The sequence below is a fragment of the Accipiter gentilis genome, chromosome Z, assembly GCF_929443795.1.
Source record: "Accipiter gentilis chromosome Z, bAccGen1.1, whole genome shotgun sequence".
Taxonomy (NCBI): domain Eukaryota; kingdom Metazoa; phylum Chordata; class Aves; order Accipitriformes; family Accipitridae; genus Astur; species Astur gentilis.
The window spans coordinates 48,322,622-48,336,761 of NC_064919.1; the positions used below are offsets into that span (position 1 = coordinate 48,322,622).

At 46.5% G+C, this 14,140-nt stretch overlaps 1 protein-coding gene across 5 annotated transcripts in view; it reads right to left on the minus strand.

Moving 5' to 3' along the window:
• TRPM3 (transient receptor potential cation channel subfamily M member 3) overlaps positions 1 to 14,140 on the minus strand; it is a 471,646-nt gene that overhangs the window by 435,026 nt on the left and 22,480 nt on the right. For 4 of the 5 annotated variants that reach the window (XM_049795465.1, XM_049795464.1, XM_049795461.1 and 1 more), the window contains exon 1: positions 7,094 to 7,252. The exons of the other annotated variant lie outside the window; for it this stretch is intronic. In XM_049795465.1, coding sequence (XP_049651422.1) covers positions 7,094 to 7,252 — 159 coding nt within the window. Of the gene's footprint in view, positions 1 to 7,093; positions 7,253 to 14,140 lie in introns of those variants that run through there. 5 annotated transcript variants of the gene reach the window in all.

A 14,140-nucleotide genomic window follows, 5' to 3' on the forward strand; every position in this document is an offset into this window, starting at 1 on the left:
AAGAAGAACAATTTTAAATGGTAGGCCCTGAGCAACAACAAGCCTTTGAACAAATTAAACGGGAGATTGTTCATGCAGTAGCCCTTGGGCCAGTCCAGGCAGGACAAAATATTAAAAATGTGCTCTATACCACAGCCAGGTAGAATGGCCCTACCTGGAGCCTCTGGCAGAAAGCACTGCGGGAGACCTGAGGCCAGCCCCTGGGGTTTTGGAGTCAGGGATACAGAGGATCCGAGGCTCATTATAATCCAACTGAAAAAGAGATATTGGCAGCATATGAAGGAGTTCGAGCTGCCTCAGATGTGGTTGGTACTGAAGCACAGCTCCTCTTAGCACCTCAACTGCCAGTGCTGGGCTGGATGTTCAAAGGGAGGGTCTCCTCTACACATCACGCGACTGCACTGTGGCAAGATATTGCGTCCCGGCTAGCGAATCTGGTTGTAAAAGTACATCATGTAGAAGCTCACGTACCCAAGAGTCAGGCCACTGAGGAACATCAAAGCAACCAGCAGGTGGTTCAGGCTGCCAAGATTGAAGTGGCTTAGGTGCATCTGGACTGGAAACTTAAGGGTGAATTATTTATAGTTTGGTGGGCCCATGACACCTCAGGCCATACAAGGAAGAGATGCAACATATAGATGGGCTCATGATCGAGGGTTGGACTTGACCGTGGATTCTGTCACACAGGTTATCCATGAATGTGAAACATGTGCTGGAATTAAGCAAGCCAAGCGGTTAAAGACCCTGTGGTATGGAGCATGATGGCTGAAATATAAATATGGGGAGGCCTAGCAGATTGACTATATCACAGTCCCACAAACCTGCCAAGGCAAGCACCATGTGCTTACAACGGTGGAAGCAACCACCAGATGGCTGGACACATATCCCATGCCCCACGCCACCACCCAGAACACTGTCCTGGACCTTGAAAAACAAGTCTTACAGTGACATGGCACCCCAGAAAGAATTGTGTCAGACAAAGGGACTCATTTCTGAAACAAGCTCAGACACCTGAGCTAAAGAGCATGGCATTGATTGGGTATATCACATCCCCTATCATGCACTAGGCTCCAGGAAAATTGAACGATACAATGGACTGTTAAAGACTACACTGAGAGCAATGCAGGGTGGGACCCTCAAACACTGGGATACACATTTAGCAAAAGCCAGCCAGTTAGTCAACACTAAAGGATCTGTCAATCAAGCTGGCCCTGCCCAATTAAAACTTCCACATACTGTAGAAGGGGATGAAGTCCCTGTAGTGCACATGAAGAATATGTTAGGGAAGAAAGACAGTCTGGGTTAGTCCTGCCTCAGGCAAAGACAAACCCATCCGCGGGACTGCTTTTGCTCAAGGACCTGGGTGTACTTGGTTGGTGATGCAGAAAGATGGCAAAGTCTGCTGTGTACCTCAAGGGGATTTGATTTTGGGTGAGAATAGCCAGTGAATTAAATTGTATGATGTTAATTACTAAATAACCCTGCCACCATATGGCATCACTACTACAGTTGCGATATGCCATATCAATGGTATTACAGTAAGAATCACTCAAATCAATGAAGGATGGACTTTCATAAAACCAAACAAAGTGCAGCAGTGATGGAACTTGAACTGGCTTCAGCAACTGGCACCCAGCAACTTCCTCAAGACTGACAACTTCAACCCAGACCATGGGCATGGGCTGCACCAAACACTCCAGCTGCAAGCTCTGGATGCAGCATGCAACAATCCAAGACCACACACCATCTCGCCTGCCCTGAAAGACTGTTATGACAGATGGAGCCCCAAAGTCATGGATTAAATGAACTCAGCGGACACATTAGGGAGATGGCCCATAGACTGCAGGAATGATATTTGTGTGTGTGTGTGTGTGTGTGTGTGTGTGTATATATGTATATAAAAGACAGGAAAACTGGTGGTGATTAATTGGAAAGTGTAGGCTCTGGGCATGACATAGATGGTATAGAATAAGGGGCAGATTATGTCCTGGGTTCAGCTGGGATAGTGTTAATTTTCACAAGGATCTGGGAGGGGGCACAGCCAGGAGATGTGACCCAAACTAGCCAAGAGGATATTCAATACCCTCTGATGTCATGCTTCGCATATAAACTGGGGGAGCTGCCCATGGGGAGGAGGGATTGTGGGATAGGAACAGGCTGGACATCAGATTCTGAGTGGTGAGCAACTGCACTGTGCATCACTCGCTTCGTATATTCTTTTATTAGCAGTATTATTATTCCTTCTCTCATTGTGTTGTCCTATTAAATTGTCCCTATCTCAACCCATGAGTTTTTACCTTTTTCTTCCAATTCTCCTCTCCATCCCACTGTGGCAGGGAGGAGTGAGCAAGCGGCCACGTGGTGCTTAGTTGCCCACCGGGCCTAAACCACGACACCAGCAGAAAACACAAATAGAGTTGTCTCCTTGGAAGAAAATCCTGTAATAGCTTGAATGAGCAAAATGGGTCAGCCTTTCTACGGTCAGAGTCTGCACGGTGTGCTGTACGAGGACTGGAGAACCATTCAATAACAAGAAGTTATCCTTGATACCCTCCTGGATGGCTACTGTCCTGACACATTAAAGTTCCCATTGAGGATGAGGGTCTGTGACACAAAGACTTCTTCAGATTTTTCAGAGAAAGCTTCATCTACTTCCTTACCTTGGTCAGTTGTCTGTAACACATGCTACCACAGTGTCATGTTTAGCAACCTCTCCTCTGACCCTGACCCACAAGCTGTTAGCCAGACCTGAGCCCCCGCACATCTGAGCTGCTCCTTCACGTGAAGGGCAGCCCCCGACCTCCTCTTCCCTGCCTGACTCTGCTGAAGGGCTCACCTCCATCCATCACAGCACTCCAGCCACACGAGCTGTGCCGCGTCACCAGTATCCCAGAGATGCTGCAGCTCTATGGCCACATGCTGAGCTCTCGTTCCTCCTGCTCAACTCCCAGGCAGTGCACAGACGTGCACACACCCTGCAGGTGGGTGTCCTTTTGTCCTGTTTTAACATGCCAGAGCTCTACCTTGTTCCCCCTACCCTGCACTTTTGCTCTCTGCCTGCCCTCACCCCACCATTTTCTCACTTAACTCTCAGCTGTAATCTCTCTCCCATGTCACTCCCAGTTTAAGTCTCCTCACCAGCCTGGCCAGCCTCTTGGCAAAGATGCTTTTCCCACAATAAGTGAGAAAGTGGAAACGGCAGCTGATTTCTTATATTCACAAATGTGGAACTCAGAGGCCAAGCTAGGTTTTGTTCAAGGCCCCCTAATCTGCTCCACAAGTCACTCTGAAATCCAGCTTTTCAGTCACTGGGTGACAGCTAATGTACATATACTGTTCCGCAACCACGTATACGTGTAACTATAGCTCAGGTCTGCCACAAGGTAGCTGATTTCTCCCTGCCAATCTTTTGTATTCAGACCATTTGTACTCAGTCCATCTGATTTTCAGTCTCCAGGGCAGGACCAAGGACTTGGTTCACAGTTGTAATTTCACTGATGCCACAGCAAAATAAAAGAGAAAAGTTAAATTTCATGTGTTTGTACATTTCTCACTTGCGATTGCGTTTCTGAGCTACTGTAAATATCCTGTGGGAAAATTCAGCTCAAAAGCAATAAGAAAAACCTATTATCTTTGAACAATAAAGAAAAAGAGTTGCTGTAATCAGAAACTGTACAGCAGAATAGCCATTTAGCTCCTTTTTTACTGAACTGGAACACTACACTGTGCAGCCGCTGGTTAAAACGGGTTGAAAAACTCACATAATTCAGAGGCCATAAATACAAATGACACTCAAGATCTTGGTAGAAAGAAGCAAGATGTTCCTCTTTATGGGCAGAAATTTAACATGATCCAAAACACGACTTCTTGTTTTGAATGGCAAAACTTCCATCAATTTGAGCAGGAGGGGTCCACTCAGCTTTCCGTTACCAGAGTTACACAAGCATATGATGGAGAGAGGAAAACAGCAGAAAAGGCTTCATTTCCAAAGCAATAGCTGTACTCTAGTTCCCCAATGTGTAACCCCCTTACTCAAAATGTAACTGGGTTCAGTACACCATAAAAAAAGATAACAGCTTTGAAGTTAGAGATTGTTTAGAGGCAGCCACATGTGTGATCTAGCCAATGTTAGCTCTTGCAACCCTTTTCTATCTCAAAGATCCTTCTCTTCCTCAGCTCCTGCCAATAAAACAACTCCCTTCCTATCACTCAAGGACTAGTATCAAAACAAGCTAAATAAAATAATAAAAAAAATGTTTTGGTGAAGAAATAAGACTACAAATTATTCTTCAGGAATTAACAAAGAAATAAAACAAATGTCACCTTTCAAGATTATTACTCGTTAACTTTTCATTGAATAACAGTGGAACATTAGGATCAGCAATTTCTACAATCACGAAGAAAAGGAAGGTTGGAAAATTCAGATATCAGCAGACAGTACCTGATGAGAAGGATGCAGAGAAATAACATAGCTATTCTTACTACTAACCACAATGTGCAATTACTAATTTAAAACTTCTGCATTTGACATAAAATCTAAAGCAAGCCTTAATAGGGAGGAAATTAGTTCCTCAAAATGCAGAATCTTCCTTTTCTTGCACAACAAGGACACCTACCTAAATGGCTTTGCAAGAAACCCAGATGAGACCCTTTATGCAAAACGAACACACACACACACACACACACACACACACACACACACCCCACCCAGTTTACTCTGCATTTTCTTTTGAATAAATCTCAGTTTTAAAGAGTTAAGTTTGTCACAGAGGTTAAACCCCAGAGATTGTCCTAAAGAAGTGATATTCTAAGTTTTCAAGAAGGTGCTGAAGGATTACCCACCATCTTTCACCTATACAAAACTGCCTGCACACAGTAGCGGCCTCTCCCGTAAGGCACATTACAAAAGGCTGTTATGCTAGCCTGCTTAAGAAGCGAAAGAAAGTGAGTCCATGTATCCTGGCTAGTTTCCAGATGATTAACAACACTGACCAAAACTAGCCTTTCTTACTTAAAAAGGCACAGAAATCATCTGAGACCCCATACCTTTATACTCCTTTACTGGTATTAAGACAAGATTAGGGAAGAACCAAAAGCAAACAAATACCCATGCACAGTGTCGCTTGTGCCAGACTCCTACTTCAGCACTGATCCCCCAAAAGTCCTCCTCAGACCAGTGACAACCTTTAAAAAGTAAGCTGTGGCAGGCAAATAGAAGTTACTTACAAGAAAAACACAATCAGGGAGGCCAGGCTGGCGGGGAGGCTATAATGCTAATGGTAAAAGGGTTTAAATCTTGCACTTTTTTTCAGGGATTGTTTGGGGGCAAGGGAGAAGGAGAAGAAAGGTGGTGGTGTGAAATGTCTTGAGGATTAGTATGTTCTGTGTTGCTTTGGAAAATTATCCCAAGTGAATTATCCTTAGCGAAATGTGATTTCAGAAATCTGATGGTCTCTTATAAAAAAAGAGAAGTGTGTAAATGAAGAAAACAAAACCTAATAGCTACCCATTTACAAAAAAGTGTTTTATAAAAAAACTAACACAAACTAAAACAAACAAACAAAACCATTGAGAATCAACCATTCCCGTCTGTCCTGCAATTTATGGAATTTAGTAGTTTAAGCGTAATGCAAATCCACTAGTATAAATACACCACTTTAGTGCTGCTTTAGAGAAGAAAACAGGAAGAAGTTGCTCATCCATTCAGAAAGATTCTCGAAATGTAAAGAAAAAAATCAAAGACTAATACAGACTTTCCGTTCTAGCCAAACACTTGCAACCTGAATCTCATTCAGGCTTCTGCCTAGAGTAAGAATTCATTTCTGCTGTAAGGCACAAGAACCACTTTGTTTAGAACAACAGAAACTCAACAAGCCCTACAAAAAAAACCCCAATCCTCAACTGCATTGTGCATTTTTCTGATGAGTTCTGGTGATAGAACCCTTACCTGGGAATTAAATTTAAGGCACCTACTGCAAAGAGAAGCTAGTGATTTCTGAAAAAAATCCCAAACCCTCGATTATAGTATCTTAATCTACAGTGTGGTACGGATGAATGCAATGCTCTTCCCCCTCCATAAGAGAATATTGTTACTTTCTCTGATGCTTTCTTGTTGCCATGGCATCCTTTCTACCGTAGGTCTCTTCACCCTTATGTTATTTCCCCAATTGGCATTCAACCTGTGGGCATCTTCCCCCCCGGCTCAAAAGCTTATAAATTTATGCTTCTTTTTGAAGCAATACATTTGATCTGTTGAAGAAGGCGTATCACCCCAGACCTCAGTGAGTCAGCTTTTGGTAAGAACACACAACAGCATTGTTTCTAAGCACACGAGGACTGAGGTTGTGCTTGGACAGCGAGCAGCTCCTCCAAAATCTTTGTTTGTACATGTTTGTTCGGCACCTTGCACCAGGGTCGCGATCCCGAGGAAAAAGGCCGTCAAGCACTCTAATAAATGCCACTCACTACTTCTACTCGAATACTCAGTTTGATCCCTCAGTTTCCGTGTCTACCTTGCCAGGATGCTCGTCTTCCTGAGATGCCACCTACGCTGTGGTGCGCACCTTCATCAAGATGTCTGTCCATCCTCCTCAAAGACTGACACGTCCCACCGAGCTGGCTGAAGGCGGCCACACCACCACGCCAGACACCTTCCCAAGAAGAAAACCTCTGGTTCCCATGCGCGTCTCTTCAGCCTACCTGCCTTCGAATCTTTGGCTTTCCATACCTGCCACCTCCCTCTCAGCTGCACAGCGCTAGCCCAGGGCTCACGTCGCGACTTCGCTGCGGCCGCAGCCGGCTCCGGGAGCCGCGCCGCTGCTCTCCCGGCCGCCGCCCGCAGCGTCGCCGCGAAAACACACACGGGCACACACGCACACAGACCGACGGCAAAACCGGAGACGTGCACCTGCTGCAGCTGCAAAGTCAGACGCAACGCAACGGCAGGGCGATTCTTCCTCCCGGAGTGCAACAGGTTTCTTAACACCACCCCCACCCGGCACCCGGATCCACGCGGTGCCCGGACGGAGGAGCCCCGCTCCCGCTCGCGGTCGCGGTCGCGGTGCCGGTCGCGGTGCCGGTCGCGGGCACTCACCGGCGGCGCGGGCGCGGAGGGTCCGCCGCGCTTGGCGGAGCCGCGCCGGGAGCTCAGCCGCCGCCAGGACTCCGCCAGCCGCCCGCGGCCGCCGCCCGCCGCCCCCTCGGCGCCACAGCCCCGCTCCGCCGCCCCGGGGCTCCGCCGCCTCTGCCCCATGGCCCGCGGCGCCGCCGGGCCCCGCTGCTCGCCCCGCGCCTCTCCGCGCCGCCCCTAGTTTTAACGATGCTGCCGAGACACCGCGGGAGGGGGGGGGGGGGGGCGGGAGGGGCGGGGGGGGGGGCGGGGGAGGCGGGCTGGGGCGGGGCGGGGACTGCCCGGGGGGAGCCCCCGTGACGGCGCGTGTTCCGCGGGGGCGGTGAGCGGGGTGGGGAGGGGGGGGAGGGAGGGGCGCCCGGTTGCGGGGGGGGGGGGGGACGGGGGGACGGGGGGACGGGGGACGGACGACACCCGGCCGGGGTGGCGACGGGGCAAGCGTGGTGTGCTTGGTGGCAATTAAAGCTCGTCATGTCCCACAGCAAAATTAGGGTTTTAATCTCGGGCGCGAGCCGAAGAAGGTGCCGGGCGCGAAGTGGGGAACCGGCACGGGTAAGTGAAAAGGGCAGGTAGCGATGCCGTGCTCGAAGGTGGCAGGGCGTCACAGTACCTGTTCACGTCGGCGTCCACACCTTGCCAAAATCTTGCCTGGAGGCTTCTTCTCGTTAGGCTGCATCAGTAGTTCTACGGAACTAAATTAGTAGTTTCCCCATAATAAAACATGGTCCTTCCTAAAGTCCAGCCGCGCTGACCGGTGCGCAGCTTCCGCATTAGGTCCGGCGTGTTTCCCTCCCGTTTACACTTAGGAGGAGGGCAACACCAGGTCAGAAGCAAAAGGCGGCGTGGTACCTGCTGGTAGGGCACACCTTTGGGGGGCCTGCTTGTCTTTCTTAAATTCAACCAGCAGCATCTCTGGAATTAACAGTCTCCCTGCTACTACTGGAAGGGTCTCCTGTGGCCCTGGTCACGATCCGGGATTCAATACGCCCTACCAGGAACAGGCGCATCAGGTGCATCAGCTCTGCCTGCTGAGCACAGGGCACTGGTGCGGTGCCACAGAGGAAAGCTGCCTCTCCTCTGCCCTCCGAGCTCGCTGCTGATTTTTCTTAACGAGGTGAGAGGATGCTCAAGTCCCCACGGCTGAACTAGCAAGACCACTAGTCAGCATGTTGGTGTACAAGCTCCGGCAACAGCATTACAAGGTAAACATTTCATCTTGTTCTATGGAGCCACATTAAAAAAAAAAAAAAAATCTAGATAGACACTTTTTCAGGGATCATTAAAAATACAGTGAGTGTTTTGCAGGCATAAAACCATTGACTTGTGCTTATGTTTTAACCCTTCTTATAAAGATTTCTTAGAAGACAGTTTTACTGAAAAAGTCAAATGTATACTGCTCTCTCGAGTAGTTGAACTTTCTATTTTAAAAAGATATGACATTGTAATGAATAACACTATTCTAGTTATAGCCACAGTACTTAAAATTATTTATGAAAGGATATGTTTTCCTCACAGTGTACCTAATGTCGTAATAATAAGCAAGAAAGATGGGTCAGACTTTCCAAAGAACATGTTAAATTCTCGGTTAAATATAGATTGGAAGCTAATGTCTAAGGATTGTGTTATGGCGTTAGGTAGCCTAATGCCCTCCACACCCCTAATCAGACTCCAGGCTGATTGAGTACCTTCCATTCAGTAGAGATAGACATTATCTGCAGGGTCTTTTCCTTCCAACACCTGTAAACTATAGCAAGTTACTTTATTTGGGTGAACTATTCTCATGACTGATTTTAGCTTCATTTATTCCCCACTGAGGCACATCAGCATTTGGTCAGCTTTGGTGATTAAGTCAATTAGCTGTACCATTTTTAATGACTTCTATAGATCAACTCCTCTGATGTCTCCTCTATCTGCTAGTCATAACTATCAAATTTCCCAACACCAGCGTTTAATTACCCATTAGAGGAATCTAATGATTTTCAAATCCCACAAAAAAACGTGTAAGCAAGTTAGTTTTTAAAAACTCAGATTACATAAAACCCAGAAGACATGCTCTTAAGGAGTCTTATTGGGAGGGTGGGGAATAAGAATCTCTAAAGGAATTCACGGACAGGATACAAAAGTATTTGTGCTACTGATTTGCCCGTAGTCTTACTGATTTGTCAGTAGTCAGTAGTTTGCTGCCTTCACCACTTTAGTTACACAGACAGTTACACAGACTACTTATTCAGCTCACAGTACCACGTAAGATACAACAGAAAAGCAAGGAAATGTTCTTAAACTAAACTAAATGTTCTTAAACTTCAAACTAAAATAGAACAAAATCATAGCCAAGAACAATTTAAGCTTCAGTAAGTCTAATACACAACACAGTCCTTTGAGTGACATCAGAAGGTCAAATTTTGTGAAAAGCAATTCACATGTCAATAGATGTGAAAATATTGTTTCTTTTCAGATGTTAAGGCTGAAGTTTCAGCACAGAAAACAGCCGCTTTCTTCTTATTTCAGTCCATAATTCACCTGAACCTGACGATCTAAGTGCCAGTCACCTTTTGTATAAACCATCATAACGGTAAGTTTCAATTTGTTACATGGTCTGACAGGATTTAATGCAACATGTATGTTTAATAACCACCTACACAGGATTGGTTTCTAATATTTATATTATACACACCATATGTTTATTCCTTGTACGCTTGTAAACATTGCTGTTACAGCTTTTATCAGGCATACTCTGCCTGACAAGAAAGTATTTTCATCTTGAGCAGAGAAGGACATGACCACATATTATGTATACAGTAGCCTGATATCCTTATCTCAGCCTTTCTCATTCCACCTACATGTTTGTTCTTAACAGTTGTTTATAAGTATGTTCAAGTATTTATCAAGAATTACAAGAAGGCATGTCAGTAGGTAGTGACAGGGCTCCATTTGCTTGGTTTAAATCTTCTAGCCTAACAGAGTCCAAGACCCACTGAACTGTTTGGGATAAGTTTGAACAACTCAGAGGTGTGGAAGCAGTCATTCAGGGCCTATGAAATGTTTTCATTTCACTTTGCATTAGCAAGACAGAAGCTATGGAGTAACTTATGTTGTTAGGGGCCACTGGAACTCACCTGGTCCAACCCTCTGCTTAAAGGAGGTCCACTTAGATCAGCTTGCTCTGGGCTTTGTCCAGTCAGATCCCAAAAAAAACCCAGAACTAAAGATTTCGTAGCTTCTCTGGGCAACGTTTCAGTGCTTAAGCATGGTCTCAGTGAAAAAGCTTTTCCTTAAAGCTGATTGGAATGTCTCATGTTCCCACTTGCGTTTGTTTCCACTTCCCGCTTCACCATACACCTTCAAGGACAGACTGGCTCCATCTTCTCTACACCTTCCCATTCAGCAGTTGGAGGCAACAATTAAGACTCCCTGTAGGCTCTGTCCTTAAGTCTGAACAAACCTATTATTCTCCCAGTCTCTTCTCATCAGTCGCGTGGCTGAGGCCTTCTACAGACATCTAGATGTAGCCTCCACATTTACAGGCCCTGGTCCTCACAGGGGAGCTTCAACCACCCCAGTTATCTGCTGGAGGAACACCACAGACAGGTGTAAGCAGACTTTGACCTTTCCCTGGATATACTTGAAAGAGTCCCATAGGATAAGGACCTTAAGCAAAGAGGGGTCCAAGTGAGATGACTGATATTCAAGGATCACATCCTCCAAGCTCAAGAGTGGTCCTTCCCAATGAGCAAGGAAGTCAGGCAAAAAGACCAGGAGGCCTACGTGGATGAACAAGGACATCTGGGCAAAACTCAAATGTAAAAGTATACAGAAGGTGAAAGATGGGACAGGTGGTCTAGGAGGAATACAGAGTTATTGTCCTAGCACACAGGGATGACATTAAGAAAGCCAGTGCCCAACTGGTGTTGAATCTGGAAAGGATGTCATAGAATCATAGAATGGTTTGGGTTGGAAGCGACCTTAAAAAGCATCTAGTTCCAACCCCCCTGCCATGGGCAGGGACACCTTCCATTAGACCAGGTTGCTCAAAGCCACATCCAACCTGACCTTGAATACTTCCAGGGATGGGACATCCACAATTTCTCTGGTCAACCTGTTCCAGTGTCTCACCACCCTCACAGTAAAGAACTTCTTCCTTACGCCTAACCTAAACCTACTCTCTTTCAGTTTCAGGCCATCACCCCTTGTCCTATCACTACGTGCCCTTGTAAAAAGTCCCTCTGGCTTTCTTGTAGGCCCACTTTAGGTACTGGAAAGCTGCTATAAGGTCTCCCTGGAGCCTTCTCCAGGCTGAACAACCCCAACTCTCTCAGTCTGTCCTCATAGGAGAGGTGCTCCAGTCCTCTGATCATCTTCATAGCCCTCCTCTGGACTCGCTCCAACAGGTCTGTGTCCTTCTTATTTTGGGGGCCCCAGAGCTGAATGCGGTACTCCAGTGGGGTCTCACGAGTGGAGTAGAGGAGGAGAATCACCTCCCTCGACCTACTGGTCACGCTTCATTTGATGCAGCCCAGGATACAGTTGGCTTTCTGGGCTGCAAGAGCACACTGGGGGATCACGTTGAGCTTCTTGTCAACCAATACCCCCAAGTCCTTCTCCGCAGGGCTGCTCTCAATCCACTCATCACCCAGCCTGTATTTGTGCTTGGGATTGCCCTGACCCATGTGCAGGACCTTGTACTTGGCCTTTTTGAACTTCATGAGGTTCTCACGGGCCCACCTCTCAAGCCTCAAAGTCCCTCTGGACAGCATCCCTTCCCTCCAGTGTGTCAACCACACCACAGAGCTTGGTGTCATCAGCAGACTTGCTGAGGGTGCACTCAATCCCACTGTCCATGTTGCTGACAAGTATGTTAAACAGCACCAGTCCCAATACCAACCCCTTGGAATTGGTATTGGAAGAGGAATGCCACTTGTCACTGGTTTTCACTGGAACATGGAGCCGTTGACTGCAACTCATTGGGTACGACCATCCAGCCAGTTCCTTATCCACCGATTGGTCCATCTGTCAAATCCAGGTCTCTCCAATTGAGAGACAAGGATGTCTTGTGGGACAGCGTCAAATGCTTTGCACAAGTCCAGGTAGGTGATGTCAGTTGCTCTTCCCTTATCCACCCATGCTGTAACTCCATTGTAGAAGGCCACCAAATTTGTAAGGCGTGATTTGCTCTTAGTGAAGCCATGTTGGCTGTCACCAATCACCTACTTATTTTCCATGTGCCTTAGCATAGTTTCCAGGATCCATGATCTTGCCAGGCACAGAGGTGAGACTGACTCTGGCCTGTAGTTCTCCAGGTCTTCCTTTTTTCCCTTTTTAAAAATGGGGGTTATGCTTCCCATTTTCCAGTCAGTGGGAACTTCCCCCAACTGCCATGACTTCTCAGATATAATGGATAGTGGCTTAGCCACTTCATCCACCAGGATGTGTGGATGCATCTCATCAGGTCCTATGGACTTTTGCACTTTCAGGTTCCTCAGATGGTTTCAAACCTGATCTTCTCTTACTGTGGGCTGTTCTTCATTTTCCCAGTCCCTGCCTTTGCCTTCTGTGACTTGGGTGGTGTGGCTGGAGCACTTGCCAGTGAAGATTGAGGCAAAAAAGTCAGAGTGTATCTCAGCCTTCTCCATTTCCTGGAGGTCCAGGTCTCCCGTTTCCTTCCGGAGGGGGCCCACATTTTCCCTAGTCTTCCTTTTATCACTTTTTATCATGCTTTTATCTACCTATAGAAGCTTTTCTTGTTGCCCTTAACATCCCTGGCCAGCTGTAATTCTATCAGGGCTTTAGCTTTCCTAACCTGATCCCTGGCTGCTCAGGCAATTTCTCTGTATTCCTCCCAGGCTACCTGTCCTTGCTTCCACCCTCTATAGGCATGGATCCCTCTGTCATGATCAAAGGCCTGAGAATGAAGGCCCTGTGCATATTTCACAGTTGTGAGGTACTTGGAATGTAAGAGGTAAAAAAGAAAAGCAATCATAAGCACTGTGTAAATATGTGCTATTCCTTGCTGTGTTTCTGAGAACAGTTTTTGGTGTCCCCTTCCTTTTAGTGAAGAATGGATTTGTGTTTGTTGATATATATGTATCTGCTTTGGGCAGAGGGAGATTACTATCACAGCAGCATGGTGTTGCCAGGGGTATTGAGAGTCCTCCTTGGGACTGTCATCTTTGCAGGTCTATCATTGCTATGATGTTGTAAGGCACAGGCAACTGACTTTTGGGACAGGGGCTTGAAATTAGTTCTGCTTTTCTCTCAGACTCATGAGAGAAAAGATCATGCTGTTGCTTCTGGTGAGTGCTTATGAGTCTGCTGGAGGGCAGAGGAATGCAATTTTCCCAGATGTTATCCTGGGAGCTACAGGTGTGGGAGTTTCTCAGTTGATCGTGCCTGCCATGAGGCAGTCTTGCCTACCTCCTGGAAGCAGCTGAGGAGTAAGAGGCCCTAAAGAGCAGGCTCTCCCCTCTGTGTTCTTCTCTAATGGAAAATGAAGCCAAGAGGCAGCAGTGAGGAGCACCAAGATGACATGAGTGTAACGTAGATGCAGGCTATGGTGCCACTGCTGAAATTGCATCCTAGGTCCATGGAGAGGGAAGTAGAAACTGGAAAGAGTCTAAGACTGGGAGAGAGAAGAGGTGGGCTTTTCCCAGTGAATGGCAAATGCTTCATCTGGTCTTTGATGTTAACAGAAAAAAAGTCTGGGATGAGTTTGGTCCCTTCATTTATCCTCAGAATCTGTACATGTAGAAAACACTTGTAACTAATTATTCTATATATGTCTATGAATTATGAAAGCAACTGTGAAAAAGAGGATTTTAATCTTTCAGTGGAGCAATATTCCAAAACACAGCATTTGTATACTTTGTTACCTCTTAAAACTAACTCTTTATGACATACAGTCATTGGAAGTAATTTGGGTATTGATTGTGCTTACCCTAGGATGTAACGTCTATTTTTCAGCTGCTTCAGCAGCTTCACAAATAAGCTTAGAAGTTTCTGCTAGTCATCATCAGA